At 40.6% G+C, this 19037-nt stretch overlaps 1 protein-coding gene across 17 annotated transcripts in view; it reads left to right on the top strand.

Annotated features, from left to right (window-relative positions):
• Nucleotides 1–19037, top strand: part of SYNE1 (spectrin repeat containing nuclear envelope protein 1) — a 451533-nt gene that overhangs the window by 352698 nt on the left and 79798 nt on the right. For all 17 annotated transcript variants that reach the window (XM_044288568.1, XM_044288579.1, XM_044288581.1 and 14 more), the window contains 11 exons: nucleotides 3537–3656; nucleotides 3773–3973; nucleotides 4153–4326; nucleotides 5420–5551; nucleotides 6847–7043; nucleotides 7769–7901; nucleotides 9469–9651; nucleotides 12320–12469; nucleotides 14188–14364; nucleotides 17749–17904; nucleotides 18717–18872. In XM_044288568.1, the coding sequence (XP_044144503.1) occupies nucleotides 3537–3656; nucleotides 3773–3973; nucleotides 4153–4326; nucleotides 5420–5551; nucleotides 6847–7043; nucleotides 7769–7901; nucleotides 9469–9651; nucleotides 12320–12469; nucleotides 14188–14364; nucleotides 17749–17904; nucleotides 18717–18872 (1779 nt within the window). The remainder of the gene's footprint in view (nucleotides 1–3536; nucleotides 3657–3772; nucleotides 3974–4152; nucleotides 4327–5419; nucleotides 5552–6846; nucleotides 7044–7768; nucleotides 7902–9468; nucleotides 9652–12319; nucleotides 12470–14187; nucleotides 14365–17748; nucleotides 17905–18716; nucleotides 18873–19037) is intronic.

Here is a 19037-nt window from a genome sequence, read left to right as displayed (position 1 = left end):
TAGAGCGAATACTACAACCCACTACATAATATCACCTTAAATTGGGCCAAATGGCAAACTCGGCCTGCTTCATTTGTATCTTTTATATCTGCATACACTATATATTTCATTCCATGCAGTTACATACTGCCTCTGATCATGTCTGGCAGAGTTATAGATGTAGCCGAGCTAAAATTAACTCTGATAACACATGGCATAGTGTTATCTCCTGCCATCTTGTGACAAAAGCCACATTGAAAGAGTTAGTTCACCTTTTTGTGCCATTTTTTCACGTTTTTCTTTTCCGGCGCTGAGTTCCGTCCTAGGGGCTCTATACCGGAAAAGAACTGATCAGTCTTATCCCCATGCATTCTGAAAAAAAAAACTGAAGACTTGCCTGAATGCCGAATCCGGCATTCAAAATACCAGAATGGCAGATCCGTCCTTCGTGAAAAAAAATAATTGTTGCGGATCTGTTTGTCCGTATGACAAACGGACAGACGGATCTGTTCTTGCAATGCATTTGTAAGACGGATCAGGATCCTGATCAGTCTTAAAATGCATTTAGTTGGCATACGTTTTGCTGGATCCGGATCCAAGTTTAGCTCAGCTGCATCTGTATCTTGGCCCTTCTTCATCTGTATTGATGTTGGCAGTAAGACACTGAAGGTTCTTTTAGTGCAGGTGTAACAGGAAGTTGGAGAGTCATCATTCCTTGTAATTTGCCTGTCTTATAGCATTCAGAAATTAGCTATCTGATAAGTGGAGCAAAATCGTCACATTCAGGAAACCCAATGTATTTGTGCCTTTTTATGGCGCATTGTACTCCAATATATTGTCCGATCTGCTGAGACACATTTATTAACTATTTTCACCAGAAATTATATCCATTTACACTATGAACGTCCGTTTGTAAAAATGAAGTGAAAAGTAGTCATGCCTTGCTGCTTGACCAGGAATTAGACAGTTCAGTTTATGAACTGTGGCTTTTTTTGTTTTAAAATATCTTTATTTAAAGATTTACAAGACAAGAAACATACAATATTTCAGTATTACATAATTTGCAGTGATACATGGAGTTTAAAATGTTACACATTGGGCCAGATTTATCATGACTCTGACAGCTCACTCCACTTTCACATATGGCTAAAGTCAGTTTTAACCAAGTCAGATTTATGATCGGCCCTTTAAGACTGTAATAAATGTGGTTTGACGGTAGCAGTTTATCCGTCAGTAAGCAGCTTTACAAAAGTCGCAGATCTTTACGAAAAAGTTGCACGTTTTTATGAAAAAGTCGCATGTTCTATTAAAAAGTCTTATAAGATAAGCATGGTCCTCAATGGAGTGAAATTGCAACTTTTTTGCGACTTTTTAAATAGTCTCAATAGTAAATCTGTCTAGAGATTCATTTGCATAAGAAAACACACCCACTTTCAGAAAACTGGCGAGCATAGTGCAGAGCAGAAAAAAGTCGCAAATTTGTGCGCAGTTTTAGCGTTTGCACATTTTTTGGGGACTTTTTCACTCCATTATTCTGACCTGAGCTAATGATAAATCTGGCCCAATGTCTTTGCAATCTCAGTCCAGTAGGTGGAGCAAAATTGGTGAAAAATCTCTAGAAATATCTAAAGATGCAACAAGTTGCAATGCTCTTCTTCGTCATGGAGGCTTATCGAGAGAACAATAGCAGTGCCTTACTCTATTCGACAATCTATCATGATGCTAGCACATAGCCTCTTCCCATCACAGCAGCAGTAAACTGACAGTGTGTTCCCTATCCATACAGGATTTTTATCTATGTGCTTACTGCTAAATACAGACAGTATTTAAAGGGGTTCTGCAGTTTGTTTAAACTGATGAGCTATCCTCTGGATAGATCATCAGCATCTGACCTGCGGGGGTCCGACACCCGGGTCTCCCACCGATCAACTGTTTGAGAAGGCAGCGGCTCTGGCAGTAGTGCCACGGCCTTCTCACTGTTTACTGCAGGCCCAGTGACGTCACGACTAGTATAAAACTGGCCTGGGCGGGGCTAAGCTCCATTCAAGTAAACAGAGATTAGCCTCACCCAGGCCAGTTGATACTAGTCGTGACATCACTGGGCCTGCGGTAAACAGTGAGAAGGCCACGGCGCTGCTGGAGCCCTACTGCCTTCTCAAGCAGTTGATCGGCGGGGGTCCCGGGTGTCGGACCCCCGCCGGTCAGATGCTGATGATCTATCCAGAGGATAGATCATCAGTTTAAACAAACTGCAGAATCCCTTTAATGTTTATTGGTATAGTACTGCTGAACTGAAAAAGGAAAAACATCCAAAAGTTATAGAAAAAAACATAGTTTTTCTATTTCTATTGAATATAGAGTTAAAAAAATTACCAATTTCTGACAGAAGTGCCCCTTTAAATAGGTTGTCCACAAGACAGGCCATCAGTATCTGATCAGTGGAGGAAGCTGTGTAGTTCAGCCGCTGAGCTACTCTGCAAAAGCTGATTGTTGGGAGTATTTTGGGTGTTTGGGTGATGTATTAAAATATAACAGGATAGACTATAAGTAGTAAAGGGGTGGACCCCATAAAATTGCCAATGGTGTATACCTACTATTTGTTGAAGGTGTCCTTTGGTTTTCAGTACTAAAGTGGCGATATTAAGGGATGCTCCCTTTTATTTAAAGGGAACCTGTTATCAACTTTATGCTGCCCATACTAACGGCTGTATAAAATAGAGACAGATGAATTGATTTTAGCGGTCTGTCATTTATAAGTTAAAAGTAAGTGGTTGCCGAGAAGCAACATCACAATCCTTGCAGACTGGGCCTGGAAAAGAGTCCCGGCCACCTGAGAAGAGTCCTGGTTATTCACCTGCTGATGACAGACTTCTGCCTAGTTTTCTCCCTTTCTCTCTAGGACAGAACTGCCAGTCATCAGCAGATGGGTGAGAGTGCAGGAGATTATGAATAAAAAGGACTCTTCTCAGGTAGATTTGACTCTTTTCAAGGCCTGGGCTGCAATGATTATGATGCTGGTTCTCGGCAACCACTTACTATTAGCTCATGAGTGACACACCGTTGAGATCAGGATTTCTGTCACTAATGTATGCTGCCCTCAGTGAGGTCAGCATAAAGTTGATGGCAGGTTCCCTTTGAGTAGTGCTGCTGTTGGGTGGTAGAGGAGGAGGTGGGGACTGAAACAAGTGAGCCGTTTTCTACCTATTAGCAGGGATGTAATCTCTGAATTGTTATAAGAGAATATTAATAAATGGGGTACTTTGGCCCCACAGACAAAAGTCATTCTGAAGGCCGGGATCAAGTGTGCCTACTTTTAACAGCATTCTAAGCCATGCTTTTATGGTTGTGTAATAATTTGTGACCAATTAATAATTCTAGTCTGGTTATTTGTAAATCATCTCCAGCAGCAAGTGACCAGTTCCAAATCAGCTTCAAATGGTGTTCTGCTGGAACATGGGACCACTGGAGGAGCAACCTGTACTATGGTGGACAAGTCTGACACTAGAAGAAGATGTTTGACCACACTTAATTTTACTGATGTTCTTTTGCTCACATAGGCAATAATGCAAGCTGAAGATAGTTTGAAAGAACTGGATAATGAAATTGCAGAGTTGAAAAAACATGGAGACAAACTACAAGTGGACCAGCAATCCATGCAAGAGTTATCCAAACTTCAGGTAAAAAGAGCAGAGTTTTCTATTCTTTTTTGTACTAAAATGAACATTTCTATTTTACTACCTTCCAAATGTTGGTATCTTTGTGTGCTGATCCTTAACCTATTGCTTCCCTCCAGGACACCTATGATGAACTCATGATGGTCATCAGCTCCAGGAGAAGCGGGCTGAATCAGAACCTTGCCCTAAAGAGTCAGTATGAGAGAGCCCTGCAGGACCTGGCTGATCTGATCGAGACAGGACAGGAGAAGATGTCAGGAGGAAAGAAATGCATTGCTGCTTCTAGACATGAGGTCAACATTATGTTACATAAGCATAAGGTAAATGTATACATTTAAAACAGATTCCTCACAGTTGTTGTCATCCAGCACCATAGATTACATTAGCAGTAGAGACAAGTCCTGTACAAATAATACAGTAATGTAAAATATTGCCGCCTATCGTATTCTAAGCTATTAGTAGAGGCCATGTATATCAACATATCAACTTTTTTTTCCAGGAGTATTTCCAAGGACTGGAGTCACATATGATTCTCACAGAAACACTTTTCAGGAAAACCAGCAGCTATTCTTCATCCAGAGAGACGCAGCACCACTCAGACTTGATGGCAAAGGCATCTGCTGTGCTAAAACAATCTCACAAGAGAGGCGTAGAGCTGGAGTATGTGCTCGAGGTAGGAGGATTTGTATCAAGTAAATTGTACTGTATGTAGTCAGCACTAAATATGTGGTTATCATTGTGCACTAGGTATCATTGTAAAAGGTTTTCCTGTGCAATAATGTTCAAAAATGATTCTAGGTCAACTGCATACTGTAAAAAAATCAGACCTCAGCCATTACTTCAGAGGTTAAAACTTGGGAAATACCATAATAAGCATATGTAGTGTGAATTACTGTGCTGCCCTAATCTGGACTAATCCAGGATACAACAAATCTATAGTTATGAATGCTTCTTCCTTGGCGTTAACTGTGATTTTCATTTACAGTCTATAATTAAGGTCACCTTGTCTCAGGTCACATAAGAAGGATTTACTATATTTCATAATGTTCATTAAGAAGGTTATTTGCATGTGCATCTGATACACCCTAGGCGCTTTTCTGTTGTTGTGCGCAGCCATACAGACCTACGGACATATTAAACAACATTTTACCATCACCAGTTAGACCACACTGGTTGCTGGGATGCCCCCCCTCTTAACAACTCCAGCCTTTTCAATTGGGATGACAGCATATCCTTACAAACCAGTATAAATCAACTACTGATATTAACCTCTCCAGAATGTCATACATGTCTGCAAAGAAAGCAATGGGTGATCAAAAATATAGTCTTAAGAAGGTTTTGCAAGACTTTTTTTTACTGAGGACCTAATCGTTGGGGGTCTGACGCCTGAGACCCCCTGCTGATCAGCTGTTTGAGAAGGCAGCAATGCTCACAGTAGCCCTGCAACTTTCCCCCCTGCTCACCAGGGACAGTGCCGTCCATTGTATAGCGGCTGTGCTTGGTGTCGCAGCTCAGCCCCATTCACTTCAATGGGACCTTAGCTGCGCCTAGGACACGTGACCAATGAACGTCACGTCTCTTGCCTAGGGAAAGTTGGAGAAGGCCATGGTGCTAATGGTCATCAGTAAAATATATCTTGGAAAGCCCCTTTAACAATAAATCAGCAATTTACATTGTTTTTATGTAGACAACGGGGGTATATAATTCATTGCATTGTATTACATTGTCACCCATACTTAACATTGGTTCACATCAAATTTCTGTAGACGTGGATGCTACTGGACGACAAGTATCTAGAACTGAGCAAACAACTGGAATCCATTGAAAGTAACATCCCTGTTGTGGGTCTGGTGGAAGAATCTGAAGAAAGACTAACAGAAAGAATTGAGCTGTATCAGGTAATTACATGAAATAAAGTATTCATTGCTTTCCCATCAAAACTAGATACAGCAAGCAATCTGATGTGATACCATGCTGCATTATATTTTCCGCAGGACTGCAGGTATATACTGATGTGTCCTTCCTTACCTTTCCTCTTGGCTCAACATATCTTGGGATGGGTGGCGTGAGATGTCCGGTTATGCGATACTCTGTTTGGAGATGTATATGATTTTAGATGTGGCCAGCCAGGGGTTGTGTTGTGAATTACAGCCCCTGGAAGGTTTTGCTAGCATGTTGCTATTGTATTTGAAATTGGAGTCCTTAAAAGCTATGTTCACCTTCGGGGAACTTTTTTAATGATTACATTTTACTCATTTCAGGCTAGAAATAACTTTTTCAATTGGTCTTTTTGGAATACACGGGTTGAAAAAAGCTGTCTATTTGCAGACGGTCAGTGGTGGCTCATGTGAAGCCTTATTTCTGACCTCATAAACACTCATTATAGCTAAAGTCTTATCAGCCTGATCAGAATATGGCTTAAATGAATGTTTATGAGGCCAGTAAATCAGAGATAAGACTTTACATGAGCAGTCAGCTGATTCGATTGAGAAGTGATACTCTGCAAACAGACAGATTTTTTTTTTAACCCTTGTATCTCAAAACTGACTGAACATGTTAATAAAATACAATTGAAAAAAATATATGTTAGCCCAAAATGAGTAAAATTCAATAAAAACAATTGCCTGGAAGGTGTCCATAGTCTTTAATGATAGTTGTGGAAAGGTAAGGGTGGACACCTCTGTATAAGCCACAATTTTTGTCTCATCCGCATTATCATGTTATTCTCATTTATACCGTCTGCTATGTGCATTGTCTTATTTCTGCACACAGCCATTCTACAGGCATATTAAGAATCATTCACTCTCAAGCATCATATGGTGACAGCCTGAGTCCATGCAGCTCTGCTGTATGTGCAGAGGAGGCCTTCGTGTATCAACATTTGCCGGGCTTCCCATTGCAGCTTCTTTTATTTGGTGTTTCGATGAAGAATGGGTTTATAAACATTTCTTGTGAATATTATTTGTAGATGAGAGTTGGAGTATTTCAACACAAGATATGGAAGTCTGCATTTTATAGCCAATTCTAAATTCCTAATGTCCATGGGTATTTTTATATCTGATCATAACGAAAACATTGGTAGAGCATTGCTGCCTGTATATGCCTTCAAAATGCTGTGGAAATGGCAGCTGCAATCTACAATAATAAGTGCTGGATAATATGTAATCTTATTTTCTTTCCAATTTTTTTCCAGTGCTTTAGGTCAAGCTTAGCAGAACACCAGCCGAAACTTTACCAGGTCCTAGAAGATGGAAAAAGACTTCTCATGTCTGTCAACTGTCCAGAACTGGAAGGCTTGTTGAGTCAATTGGGTGAACAGTGGCTGAACAACAATACCAAAGTGTCCAAAGAACTGAATCGATTTGAGAACATACTCAAGCACTGGACAAGGTACTAACAAATACAAAATAAATTAAAAATGTTTGGTTACATCTGTAAGTCAAGATTTTATTAAGGCAATAGTCACAGAATTTTTTTTTACAATACATCCATCTGCCCACAGACCCATAGAATAAGTGGTGTTATCCACATTTCTGTTTTTTTCTACACGGACTGAGGGTCATGCATATAAACTGAGTGGATGCATCATTCTGGTCTGTGTCTCATGAATCAGGAACTTAGAGACCATGAGAGATTATTGTCTCCCATGGTCTCCAGGTCTGTGTCCTACAGACCTACTGTTGTATTAAAATTCATCTGTGGGTTGTGGACGCAGCACAGGCAGTTTTTATTCTGATTCAGGACTAAGGCTTGGTGTAACGTGATTAAATGTTCCAAACTTTTTTTAAAGTTTTGTATAGAAGAGAGATAAACAACCTCCAGCACTCCAGCTGTTCTGAAACTACAACTCCCAGAATCCTCGTTTCACTTCTATGGGAATGATAAGAACAGCAGAGTAAGTGTGCATTCTGGGAGTTGTAGTTTCACAGCAGCTGGGGTGCCGAAGGTTGCTGATCCCTGGTATAGAACATTGTTGGGCAAAAGCATCGTTCTAGATATCTGTGGTAGGTCACCGTAAAAATGTGACACAATCTGCAATGAACACTTTTAACAGAACCCTGAACTCATATTCTCACTGAAGTCAGCTTCTCATTGAGATATACTGCTTCTTTTAGATACAAAAATGAGTCTGCTGAGCTTCTTCACTGGTTGCATTCTGCAATGGATAGGCTGGACTTCTGGACTGAACAGTCTGTCACTGTCCCTCAAGAACTGGAGACAGTCAGGGATCATCTGAATGCTTTCTTGGTATGTATATGCCGAATAGTCTTTTTTCTGTATGCTTTGGTTAGGCAATTAGAATGGCACAGTTCTTCTAGATACTAGAAACAAGGCAATGATATTTGATCGAGGTGGTTGGAGGTAATATATAACTCACAACTTTATTGCTTCTGTAGTACTGAACAGTTTATGATATGATCAGACTTATCTTAGCTTTGCCAACATCACATTTAATTTCTCTTGAAGGTGTGTTCCTGGATTTTACAAATGATGGTATGTGTGATTGAGGTGTAGAGGCTAACAACATCAAGTGTGACCAAAATGGAGTCAGGATGGACTTGTTTAATATCCCTGATAATTTTGAGGAATGTGGATGTGTCCAATAAAAAGGATTTTGTGGTTTTGACCTCAGGTGTCAAAATGTTTTCAAGGAATACAGATAACAGGGATAAAATGGAGTCCGATGAGGAAACTATTGGATGGCCTGGTGGTTTATTAAGACGTTTGTGAACCTTGGGTAGAGTGTATAAGACAGGAATAATAGAATGGGGTTTGGTCAGATATGTGAATGTGTCTTGGTCAATGGTGCCTATTTGTAAATGTGTATGTAGAACCTGTTTGATCTTTTGCGCTATTGCGGATGTTGGATCCCTAGGCAAATGTTCATACACATTCATGTCATTCAATTGGCTATAGATATAGTGTCTTTTATCCATAACCACCAAGGCACTGCTTTTATCGGCAGGCTTGATGGTTAAGTCTCTATCCTTTTTGAGGGTCTGCAACACTTCATGTTCCTCAAGTGTCATGTTAGACTGGCAACTAAATTTGCCCTTTTCAATGTCCTTCCTGAAAGCCTCTATATCCCTATTCACAAGAGATATATAGGTTTTTAAAGGGTGTGAATTTTTAGGAGGACAATAGGAACTTTTAGATTTTAAGCCAAGTTCCTTGGTTGATATTGACGTTTTACCATCACCTGTGGGTATGTCCCGAGAGGGATGTCTCCTGTCATCACTGCCAAAGCGTACCTTTAAGCGTAGGTTCCTGAAGAATCTTGAGGTCTAGTTCAATCTGAAAGGTGTCATATCTATACGAGGGACAGAAAGATAGACCCTTTTGTAGGACCTGAAACTGTGTTGGTGTGAGCGTTTTGGAGGATATATTAATCACAAGTGATTACCTGTGATCTGGTTGTCCTCCCCAACGAGTAGTCCCTGGTTGGTCCTGTCGCTTCTTGTCTTATTCTTTGGCCTCTGTTTCTTCTTGGGCCTAAAAAAGGAACCGAGCGATTTTGTCTGTGGTGGCTTTCCCTTTCTCTGCTGTAGTAAGACGACTCAGAGGAGGAGGAGGAGTCCCTCTGGTATTATTGGGATCGGGGATAGCTGTTCTGCCATCTGTAGATCCTATTTATGCAGTAATCTTTAGCGTTCCTTTGAAATTTCTTCAGTTTCTGGTTTTCTACTTCATGTCTGTGAGTGGTGAGTGTGCTGGATAGTTTCTCTTTGAGTGAGTTATAATCCGATGTTTGAAGTGTAGCTTGTAATTGTTGTGTGTTGCTTAGTATATATTATTTGTTATACTTTAATGACAGGAATTCTCTAAAGAAGTTGATGCCAAATCCTCATTGAAGTCATCTGTCTTGAGCACTGGAAACCAGTTGCTTCGGCTGAAAAAAGTGGATACAGCTTCACTCCGTTCAGAACTTGCACAGATAGATAACCAATGGACAGAGCTCCTCACACATATCCCAGTAGTACAAGAGAAGCTCCATCAGGTAAGATAGAATTATTATGGGCAATTTATAATATGTGATGGTAATTCACATGAAATGATTTTCCATGCTTCTGTTAGAGGACTTTAAGGGGTTGTGCCACAAAACATATTCTATATTTGTCAAACCAGCACCCCGGATCTGTAATTACATGTAATTAAAAATGTAGTATAGCCACTGAGTTATTCAATACAATGTATCTGTATAGCGCTACCTGCTGTTTGTTCTTTTCCTTATTTCTTGTCCACTGCACTGAGGTGGTCACATACGCTCAGTTTAAATCTTCAACTGCCACCAGCCATATCCTCTGTTAGAAGCTGTGGCAATTACAGGGATAGAGATACAGCAGGAGAGATCAAACCCCCGAACTTCCAGCCTGAAGAGAATCTAGCAGAACAATTAGAGTAAAGAATATGGAGATCTCTGGTCCCAAGTACGGGGCTGGTTCTAGCTTTGTTAGATTGTCATGTAATATGATGTCTGATAAAAAAAAAAAAATTATATCATGGCATAACCCCTTTAAAGCCAAATGTACATATGCATACAGTTTGTATTGTCTTAAGTGACTGAATACAACCATAGTGCAACACTCATGCCTGTATACTAGGGATGAGCGAACTTCATATTTTGAAGTTCATGTCCGGATTGGGGTATTTTCTGAATTGGGTTATGGATTCAGTTACCACGGACAATAACGCAATTCCACAACTGAATGCCTTTAGAGGCATTCCGTTATTCATTCCGTCATAATAGAAGTCTATGGCCTGCATAATGGATCCGTCCGGTTTCCGTTATGCAGGAGAGGACTCCAGCATAACGAAAACCGGACAGATCCGTTATGCAGACCATAGACTTCTATTATGATGGAATGAATAATGGAATGCCTCTAAAAGCATTCCGTTATGCATTCCGTCATGGAATTTCGTTATGGACCGTGGTAACGGAATCCATAACGCAATTCAGCATATACCCCAACACGAACTGGAACTTCAAATTATGAAGTTCGCTCATACCTACTGTATACCCACTCCGTGCTTTTTCTTTTATTATTAGAACCAAATCCAAGTAATGTAGACTAAACAGTCAAGTAGATTCTTAGCATTTCCCCTTATGGCTGATTTGTATCAGTATATATGTATCGATTACTTAATAATCATATTTTTTTCACTTTTGGTTTAGTTGCCTGTGGTTCAAAATCATGACTGCTTCCTGGAAAATCTGTGCTAAGTTTGTGTTGTTACACAGCAACCATTATAAACTAGTGGTTCTGCTGTGTAAAGCATATGGAAGGGTCAGACAAAATGTGGATTTAAGGCCAACTCACACTTACTGTGGGTACTACACCTAGACTATAGTCAAGGGTCAAATCTTTGTAAAGATAAAAAGAAGACGACACTGAAGAATATAGGTTGAACACTGTCAACTAGTCATGGCTCATGCATGTTTTAAAGCGGTTCTGCAGTTTTTTTAAACTGATATTCTATCCACTGGATTGATCATCAGCATCTGATTGTCACGGAAAGTGTACAGAAAACTAGAAGACACAAAATGAAGATCCGACTGACTGGATCCAAAACTAAGGAACCAAAGGGAGGGCCCTGCAACAGACCTGGCCCTCTCCCTAACTGCTCAGCCTATGCAAAAATCTCAATGGTAGATGATCGCATATCCTCGTTCCTCGACTGTATAACACCTGAACACCCTATAATAGTGAGGGGACACGACCACCGGCTCCCTACACTTGATACAGAGGGAGTCAGGGTCACCTGGGATCCAGCAAACAGGAAAACACAAATGAATGAACAAAACTTATCTGTAGAAGACTCAGTAGTAGCATCCAGCATGCACACACTCCAGGAAGTTGTATAAACCGCAAAGTGATGCAGTATGGGAAGGGATTTAAAGGGATGCAATCAGTGCAACAACATGACAGCTGAGAGAGGCTAATGAGATGAGAAAACGAAAGCAAAACAAAAGGAACCTTTAAGGAGGAGGTTCTGAAGAACGTCTGTCAGAGCTTCTCAGATGTCTGGTGGTGAGACTGATCAGTGGGGGTCCGACACCCCGGACCCCTGCCGATCAGCTGTTTGAGAAGGCAGCGGCGCTGGCAGTAGCACCGCGGCCTTCTCGCTGTTTACTTCAGGCCCAGTGACGTCACGACTAGTATCAATGGCCTGGGCGGGGCTAAGCTCTGTTCACTTGAATGGAGCTTAGCCCTGCCCAGGCCATTGATACTAGTCGTGACGTCACTGGGCTTGCGCTTAACAGCGAGAAGGCCGTTACGCTACTGCCAGCGCCGCTGCCTTCTCAAACAGCTGATTGCCAGGGGTCCCGGGTGTCGGACCTCCGCTGATAAGATGCTGATGATCTATCCAGAGAATAGATCATCAGTTTTAAAAAAAACTGCAGAACCCCTTTAAGCCTCCGACTGGATATTTGATCTAAGAAAACATTACAAGTAAAACAATAAAAATAATAACTAGAAAATAGTCACAAATTCAGTATAAATGCAAATCTCAAGTGTTCTCCAATAATACATTATATATGATTGTATAATAGAAATCAGCACAGCACTGTGTATTTCTGGAGTGCATTTTAGCAGATAATCCTCCCTTTTTATATGACCATCATGTGAATCAAGAATGCACTCATTTTTTATTTTGTTTGTCAGTTACAAATGGACAAACTTCCTTCACGTCATGCTATCACCGAAGTCATGACCTGGATCTCACTGATGGAAAATGTTATCAAAGAGGATGAGGAGAAAATCCGGAATGTTGTGGGATGTGAAGCCATTCATGAATATCTTCTTAAATATAAGGTAATAACTGTGAGAAGATGTCTACTGCCCAAGGCATTTCGTATTGTGTAGATTGGTATTTTCACAATCTGTACTGGTGTGGTGTAAATAATTCACTGTGTCTCTGCTAAAATGTAAAACACTTAAAACTTCAAAGCCAACCATACACATTCAAAGCAAACCATACACATTTAAGGCCAACCATACACATACAAAGCCAACCATACACATACAAAGCCAACCATACACATTCAAAGTCAACTATACACATTTAAAGCCAACCATACACATTTAAAGCCAACCATACACATTCAAAGCCAACCATACACATTTAAAGCCAACCATACACATTTAAAGTCAACCATACACATTCAAAGCCAACCATACACATTCAAAGCCAACCCTACACATTCAAAACCAACCATACACATTCAAAGCTAACCATACACATTCAAAGCTAACCATACACATACAATTGCTGTTAAATAAACAGTCGTTCTACAGACAGCTGTCTCTCCTGACTCAAGCATACACATACACCTTTGGTTCAGCTGAATGTGTATATATACAGTATTCAGTGGGCAAAGAGGAAAGTCTCTGCCAGACACTTTGGGAAGTTTATATCCTGAGAGTATTGGAGTATTGTGTGAAAATATTTACTTCACCTAATCCTCCTTTACCCCGACAACATCTGTCAGAGTAGAGTTGGGTGGTTCCCATACACGTCAGACTGTTGGCTAAACCTGCTATTCTTGGTGGTTTTGGCTGACCTTAAAGGAGACCTTAAAGGGGTATTCTGATTGTTAGAAGTTATCCTCTATCCACAGAATAGGCGATAACCATTAGATCGGTTAGTGTCCTACCGCTGGGACCCCCACTAATCTCGAGAAGGGGGCCCATACCCCCTGCAGCTCCCCTGAAAGAACAGAGCGGCTGCTCCCACATGCGTGTGGCCTCTTTATTCTTTTTTTATGGGAGTTCTGGAGATAGCCGTGTACAGCGCCTGGCTATCTCCAGAATTTCCATAGAAATTAATGGAGAGGCTGCACACCTGCCCAACCACCTTCTCCGTTCATTGCAGGGGGTACAGGGCCCCCGATCTTGTGATAGGTGGGGTCCCAGCGGTAGGACCCCTACTGATCTACTAGTTATCCCCTATCCATAACTTCAATCAACTGGAATAGCCCTTTAAGGGATCATGCACACGAACATATTTTTCCGTGTCCGTTTTTTTTTTGTGTGGACCGTATACGGAACCATTCATTTAAATGGGTCCGCAAAAAAAGCGGAAGTTACTCCATGTGCATTCCGTTTCCGCGTGTCTGTTCCGCAAAAAATAGAACATGTTCTATTATTGTCCGCATTACGGACAAGGATAGTACTGTTCTATTATGGGCCAGCTGTTCAGTTCCGCAAAATACATACTGTCATGTGCATGAGCCCTAATACTTTTAACTGCTTGAGTGGACTGCATTTAATTAATGGTTTTTTTTTTTATAGCTTCCATTCTAATACTGAATGGACGTTGGCTCGGATTTGCTGTAGATTCCACCCTTGCTTTGTAAAAAGAAGAAAATTATGCAGCAAATTCACTGTCTAGATTTCAAAAGACCCCATTCATTAGCATTCCACTGTATTGTGGTCCTGAAATCTGCACCAAAAGTGCACAAGAATTCAACCATGTCTGATCATAATTTGTTTTATGTCATATATAATTTGACTTTTTTTTTTTTTTTCAGGGGTTCAAGATTGACATAAACTGCAAACAACTGACTGTGGATTTTGTGAACCAGTCTGTGCTCCAAATCAGCAGCCAAGATGTGGAAAGTAAAAGAAGTGACAAAACTGACTTTGCCGAAAAGCTGGGTACCATGAACAGGAGATGGCAGATCCTTCAAGGGTTAATAACAGAAAAGGTAATTACGTCACAGTGAGTCTTGTAGCTACCGTCACCAGTGTTAATATGAAAAGGGTCTGGTCTGTGGGATATGATGTCAGAGTCAATCTTCAGAGAAAAATCTGCAACTTGTCCCCACTCACGCCAGGTCTAAAATTGTGGGCGTGGCATGGGCAGAGAAGGGGAGGGGCCAATAGGCCCATCTCCTTCACCAGCTAGAAAGCTGTCTTACTTTTAGAACTGGCGCTGGATGTGCCAAAGTTATGGAGAGGCCTGCACCAGCTATGGATCCTCCGCCAGCAATAGGGCTTTATTAAAACCAGCATCCAAAACGGCGGTATTAATAAATGTGCCCCTAAGTGCTTTCTAGGCAAGCCAACAGTCCTTTTATCTGTGGGCATGTCTAACCTGATGTCCTGGCACCCTGCTCTAAGCACAGAATACTGCCAGGTGACGACATGTCGACCATAGCAGCAGAAGCTGTGGTTGTGGCACTCTGCTTACCGAAACATTGACTGACAATTGGATAGCAGGTTTCTAGAGGCTATGAAATGTATTTTATAGAATACACAGCACACATTTTATGCATATACAGTAAGATCTAATTGAAGGGACACCAGGTTTATGTTTCTGAGGACAGCATAAAGGAGTGGAATGCACCTTGAATATGGTGGTGTGTCATTTGTTTTCTTGCAATGGTTTTCTTAAAAACACACTTTATTAGGTGCATTATGAGCTTTAAGGACCCATGACGTAGCTGTACGTCATGGGTCCGTTCCCTAAACATGACACCTGCTCGCGCATGCAGCGGGCGCCTTAGCCGCGGGGTCTCTGCTATTTTAAATAGCAGAGACCCGCGGCACATGTATGCGATCAGCCATAAGGCTGATCGCATACATCTTACCTTTCAGATGCCGTGGTTAAATGTGACCACGGCATCAGCGCAGACCGGAACTGGAAGTCGCGTGCTTCCGGTCCGGTAACAGCATTCCATGGCTGAGATCGGGGGACCTGTTACCTCAATCTAAATGACCGAAGCCTCAAGCCAGCTTCACAGTCAATTCGATGTATATATTAATACAGGCCACTAGGTGGCAGCCTTGTATTTATGTATTGCAAATTACGGTAAGTCTCCAATGATGGCTATTTAGCCATCACTGAATAATATGGGCAGTCGAAAGATTGCCAGTTATTGACTTAAAAAAGTTTTAAAAAAAAGTTTTTACAAATATATAAAAATAAAAAAACTGAAAGTTCAAATCACCCCTCTTTCCTTAAAATAAAAATACTTAACCAATAAAAAAATATTTGCCGCGTGCGAAAATGCCCATACTATTAAAATCTAACAATATTAATGGCATACGGCAAATGCTGTAGCAGGGAAAAAAATAAAAACAGCCAATTTGCCATTTTTTGTTACTTCAACTACCCAATCATTTTTTTATAAAAAGTGATCAAAAAGTCGCACACTTTTAATTGGTATCACTGAAAAGAACAGATTGTCCCGCAAAAAATGAGCCCTCACACAGCCCTGTACACATAGCTAAAAAAAAGTTATAGGGTTCCAAATATGGTTATGAAAAAAAAATATATATTTTCCTTAGCGGTAAAAAAAAAAAAATTGTATTAAAACGCAAGAAAAATTATACAAGTGTGGTATCGTTAGAACCGTACTGACTTGGAGAATGAAGATAACAGGTCAATTTTACCGCAGAGTGTACAGTGTAAAAAATAAAAACCTTTATCAGAATTGCTTTTTTTCCCAATTCTACCCCATTTGTCTGAGTCAGAGGCAATTTTAGGTACCTAGAGTCGGAGTCGGCAAAAATTAACCGACTCCGACTCCTATTAAATTTAAATTGGAATAAAAAAAAAGAAAGCTAGTTTAAATGTCCCAATTCACAAAAAGTTATAATTTAAGGGAATCTGTCACCTGCTTTTAAGCTATCAACATTGCCATGTTCAATAAAGTACCTTATTTCCTGCAGTGGTCTTCGTACTTTATTTCATTTTGTCATTTTGATTTAAAAAAAGCTCTTTTTATGATATGCTAATGAAGCTCCAAGGTGCCCAGAGGGGTGGATACCAGTGACGCCCCCCTGCAGTGCCCAGCCCGCTTTAATTTGAAGCCCAAGAACACCTCCTGATCCTGAAATAACCTCCCACAGCCCCGGCAAACGGTTCCGCCCCCTCGCCACGTCATCTTCTACCATCAAAATGACAAAACGAAATAAAGTAAGAAGACCTCTGCAGGAAATAAGGTACTTTATTAAACATGGCAATGTTGAAAGCCTAAAATGCTAAAAGCAGGTGACAGATTCCCTTTAATTACTTCTCTACTGTAAGAATGCATGCAGTGCATCACCTTACCGCAAAACGAACACGTTAAGTGACCATGAAGAAGCTTTTCATTTGCTTCACTATATGGCACACAACGCACAGTTAAGGAGCGGCAATACCTATACTTTCCATTGTGTTGTGTTCCGCTGTTACAGGGAACGCAACGCCCATGGTTAACCTAGCCTCTCACTGATAACTGGTTAAGTAAATGTGTTTTTTGCAGGACTAGAGACACTTGTATAAGTGATGGGAATGGATAGTCAATAGTTCAAGACTGAAGCTGTAAACTATTTAAAAGACTGCTGTCATTCAGCTAAGGCTATAAAAACTTGTAATCTCAGATTGTTAGCTTAAACTTTAAACATGACTATGGGATTCTACTAGGGAAATCATGTTTTACAATAAATGCCCCTTCCTGGATCCTCCCACTGCCTATCTTCAGCAGAAGATCAGCACACAAAGGAGAAGGCAACTACCTCTCTCTGCTATAAGAGCTTAGAAGAACTTGGTGGAACAGCTGTATGTTGCCTTTCTTTCCTTCAAGGAATGTATAAAATACATTTGCATATTAAATACACGGGAGTCGGAGTCGGAAGTACCAAAAACGGAGGAGTCGGAGTTGGAGCATTTATCTACCAACTCCACAGCCCTGCTCCCTACTACATGGTATGCAACCGTAAATGGTGCCATTAGAAAGTACAACTTGTCCCACAAAAAATAAGCCCTCATACAGCCATGTGAATGGAAAAAGAAAAAAGTTAGGACTATGGGAAGGCGGGGAATGAAAAACGAAAACGCAAAAATGGAAAATCCAAGGGTCCTTAAGGGGTTAATATACATGAGCTGCTGGATGACCCCTTCTACTTGCCGCGGTTTGGCAGTTTTCTGCCTGTGCACAGTAATAGGAAGAAATCTATCAATGAGCCGCTGGAGTGTGGAGGGAGCCCACTGCTCAGAAATACAAGTACTCGCGTCACGCTGCGCCTGGACAGAGGCAACCCCTCTAACTCTCTGTAATAATAGTCATTATTTCCATCTTTGCATTTCATTCTTTACTTTATAGATCCAGATGCTTGAGCGATTATTAGAGTCATGGACAGAATACAAAAACAATGTGCAGAGTATGAAATCCTGGTTTGAGAAGCAAGAACAGAAGCTGCAGAAACACCAAAGCGTTGGTGATCAGGCCTCCGTCCAGAACAGCCTGAAGGAATGCCAGGTAACTACTACTTGTATGGTGTCGCGTTACAGTTCATCCTTTATGACTGAATACATAATAACACCTGTAACTCAGCGTAATAGAATTTACTAGGTGGATTCTGTTTTACTGATTTAGATAATAGGCCCATTTGAAAAGCCTTTGGTACCTGTGATTATAAGGCAGGTACCGTATCTCTTTCTCTTTGCCTAAAATAAGCTTTTTCTGTACTGACCAGAAGATGTCTCCATAGAACCAGTGTATGTTGGGTAATAGGTATTGTATGCAAAAAAATAAAAATTTTTCCCCAAATCTTAAGTGTCTATATTTTTTGAAACTTACATTATTGTGCCTTCCTGACTTTGATAATCACAACATAAATATATAGAAATTAAATTAAAAAATGTGAATAATTCATGAAGATTGCCCATACAGCAAAGCAAAATCTGTTTTGTGTGCTGGACACACAGGTTTGTGCAAAGGTCCCTAGAGTTCTGCCAAAGTGCATTGTCCTCTGAAGCAGTGTCAGACGATGAGCAAACATTTATTGAGCAGCATTTATTTTTTTATTGCAAAACAAATTTAACCTTATTTAAGTGAAAGAAAGATGATGCTAGTATAGATTCTTTTGTAGAATGCATGAAAATTGGTCATTTTCCCTCCACTAAACAATTCAGCCATGTCTGTATGCTGTCCTCACTCTAACTGCACAAGGCGCTTCTGATATAAATGTAGTGCCAGATCTGTCGCAAAGTAAAGCTTTTCTACCTAAAATGAGCATGTTCCAGGGAATATTCTAACCAATGGTGTGTGGTTATGTTAATACATTGCAGGATCTCGAAGAAGCTGTCAAAGCCAAAGAGAATGATTTGGAGAAGGTTGGGCAAAGTGGAATATCCTTAGTCCAGAATAAAAAAGAGAAAGCCACTAGTATAGTTATGGATACCATTGGTGAACTAAACCAGTCTTGGGCAAATTTGCACTGTAAGGTGAGTGTTCTGGTTCTCGTGCATGCACTTATCTTGCACTGATCCCGCATGAGCCTGATTCACAGTACAACCTTCCTTGCTGACTTGGGCAAAATGACTAATCCTATCTACCGGTAATATTTAAACAGTGTAGAAAGACCAAAGATCTCTCATATTGGCTCATGT

The sequence above is a fragment of the Bufo gargarizans genome, chromosome 4 (assembly GCF_014858855.1).
Source record: "Bufo gargarizans isolate SCDJY-AF-19 chromosome 4, ASM1485885v1, whole genome shotgun sequence".
Lineage (NCBI taxonomy): Eukaryota > Metazoa > Chordata > Amphibia > Anura > Bufonidae > Bufo > Bufo gargarizans.
This window is presented reverse-complemented; position numbering and strand designations above follow the sequence as displayed.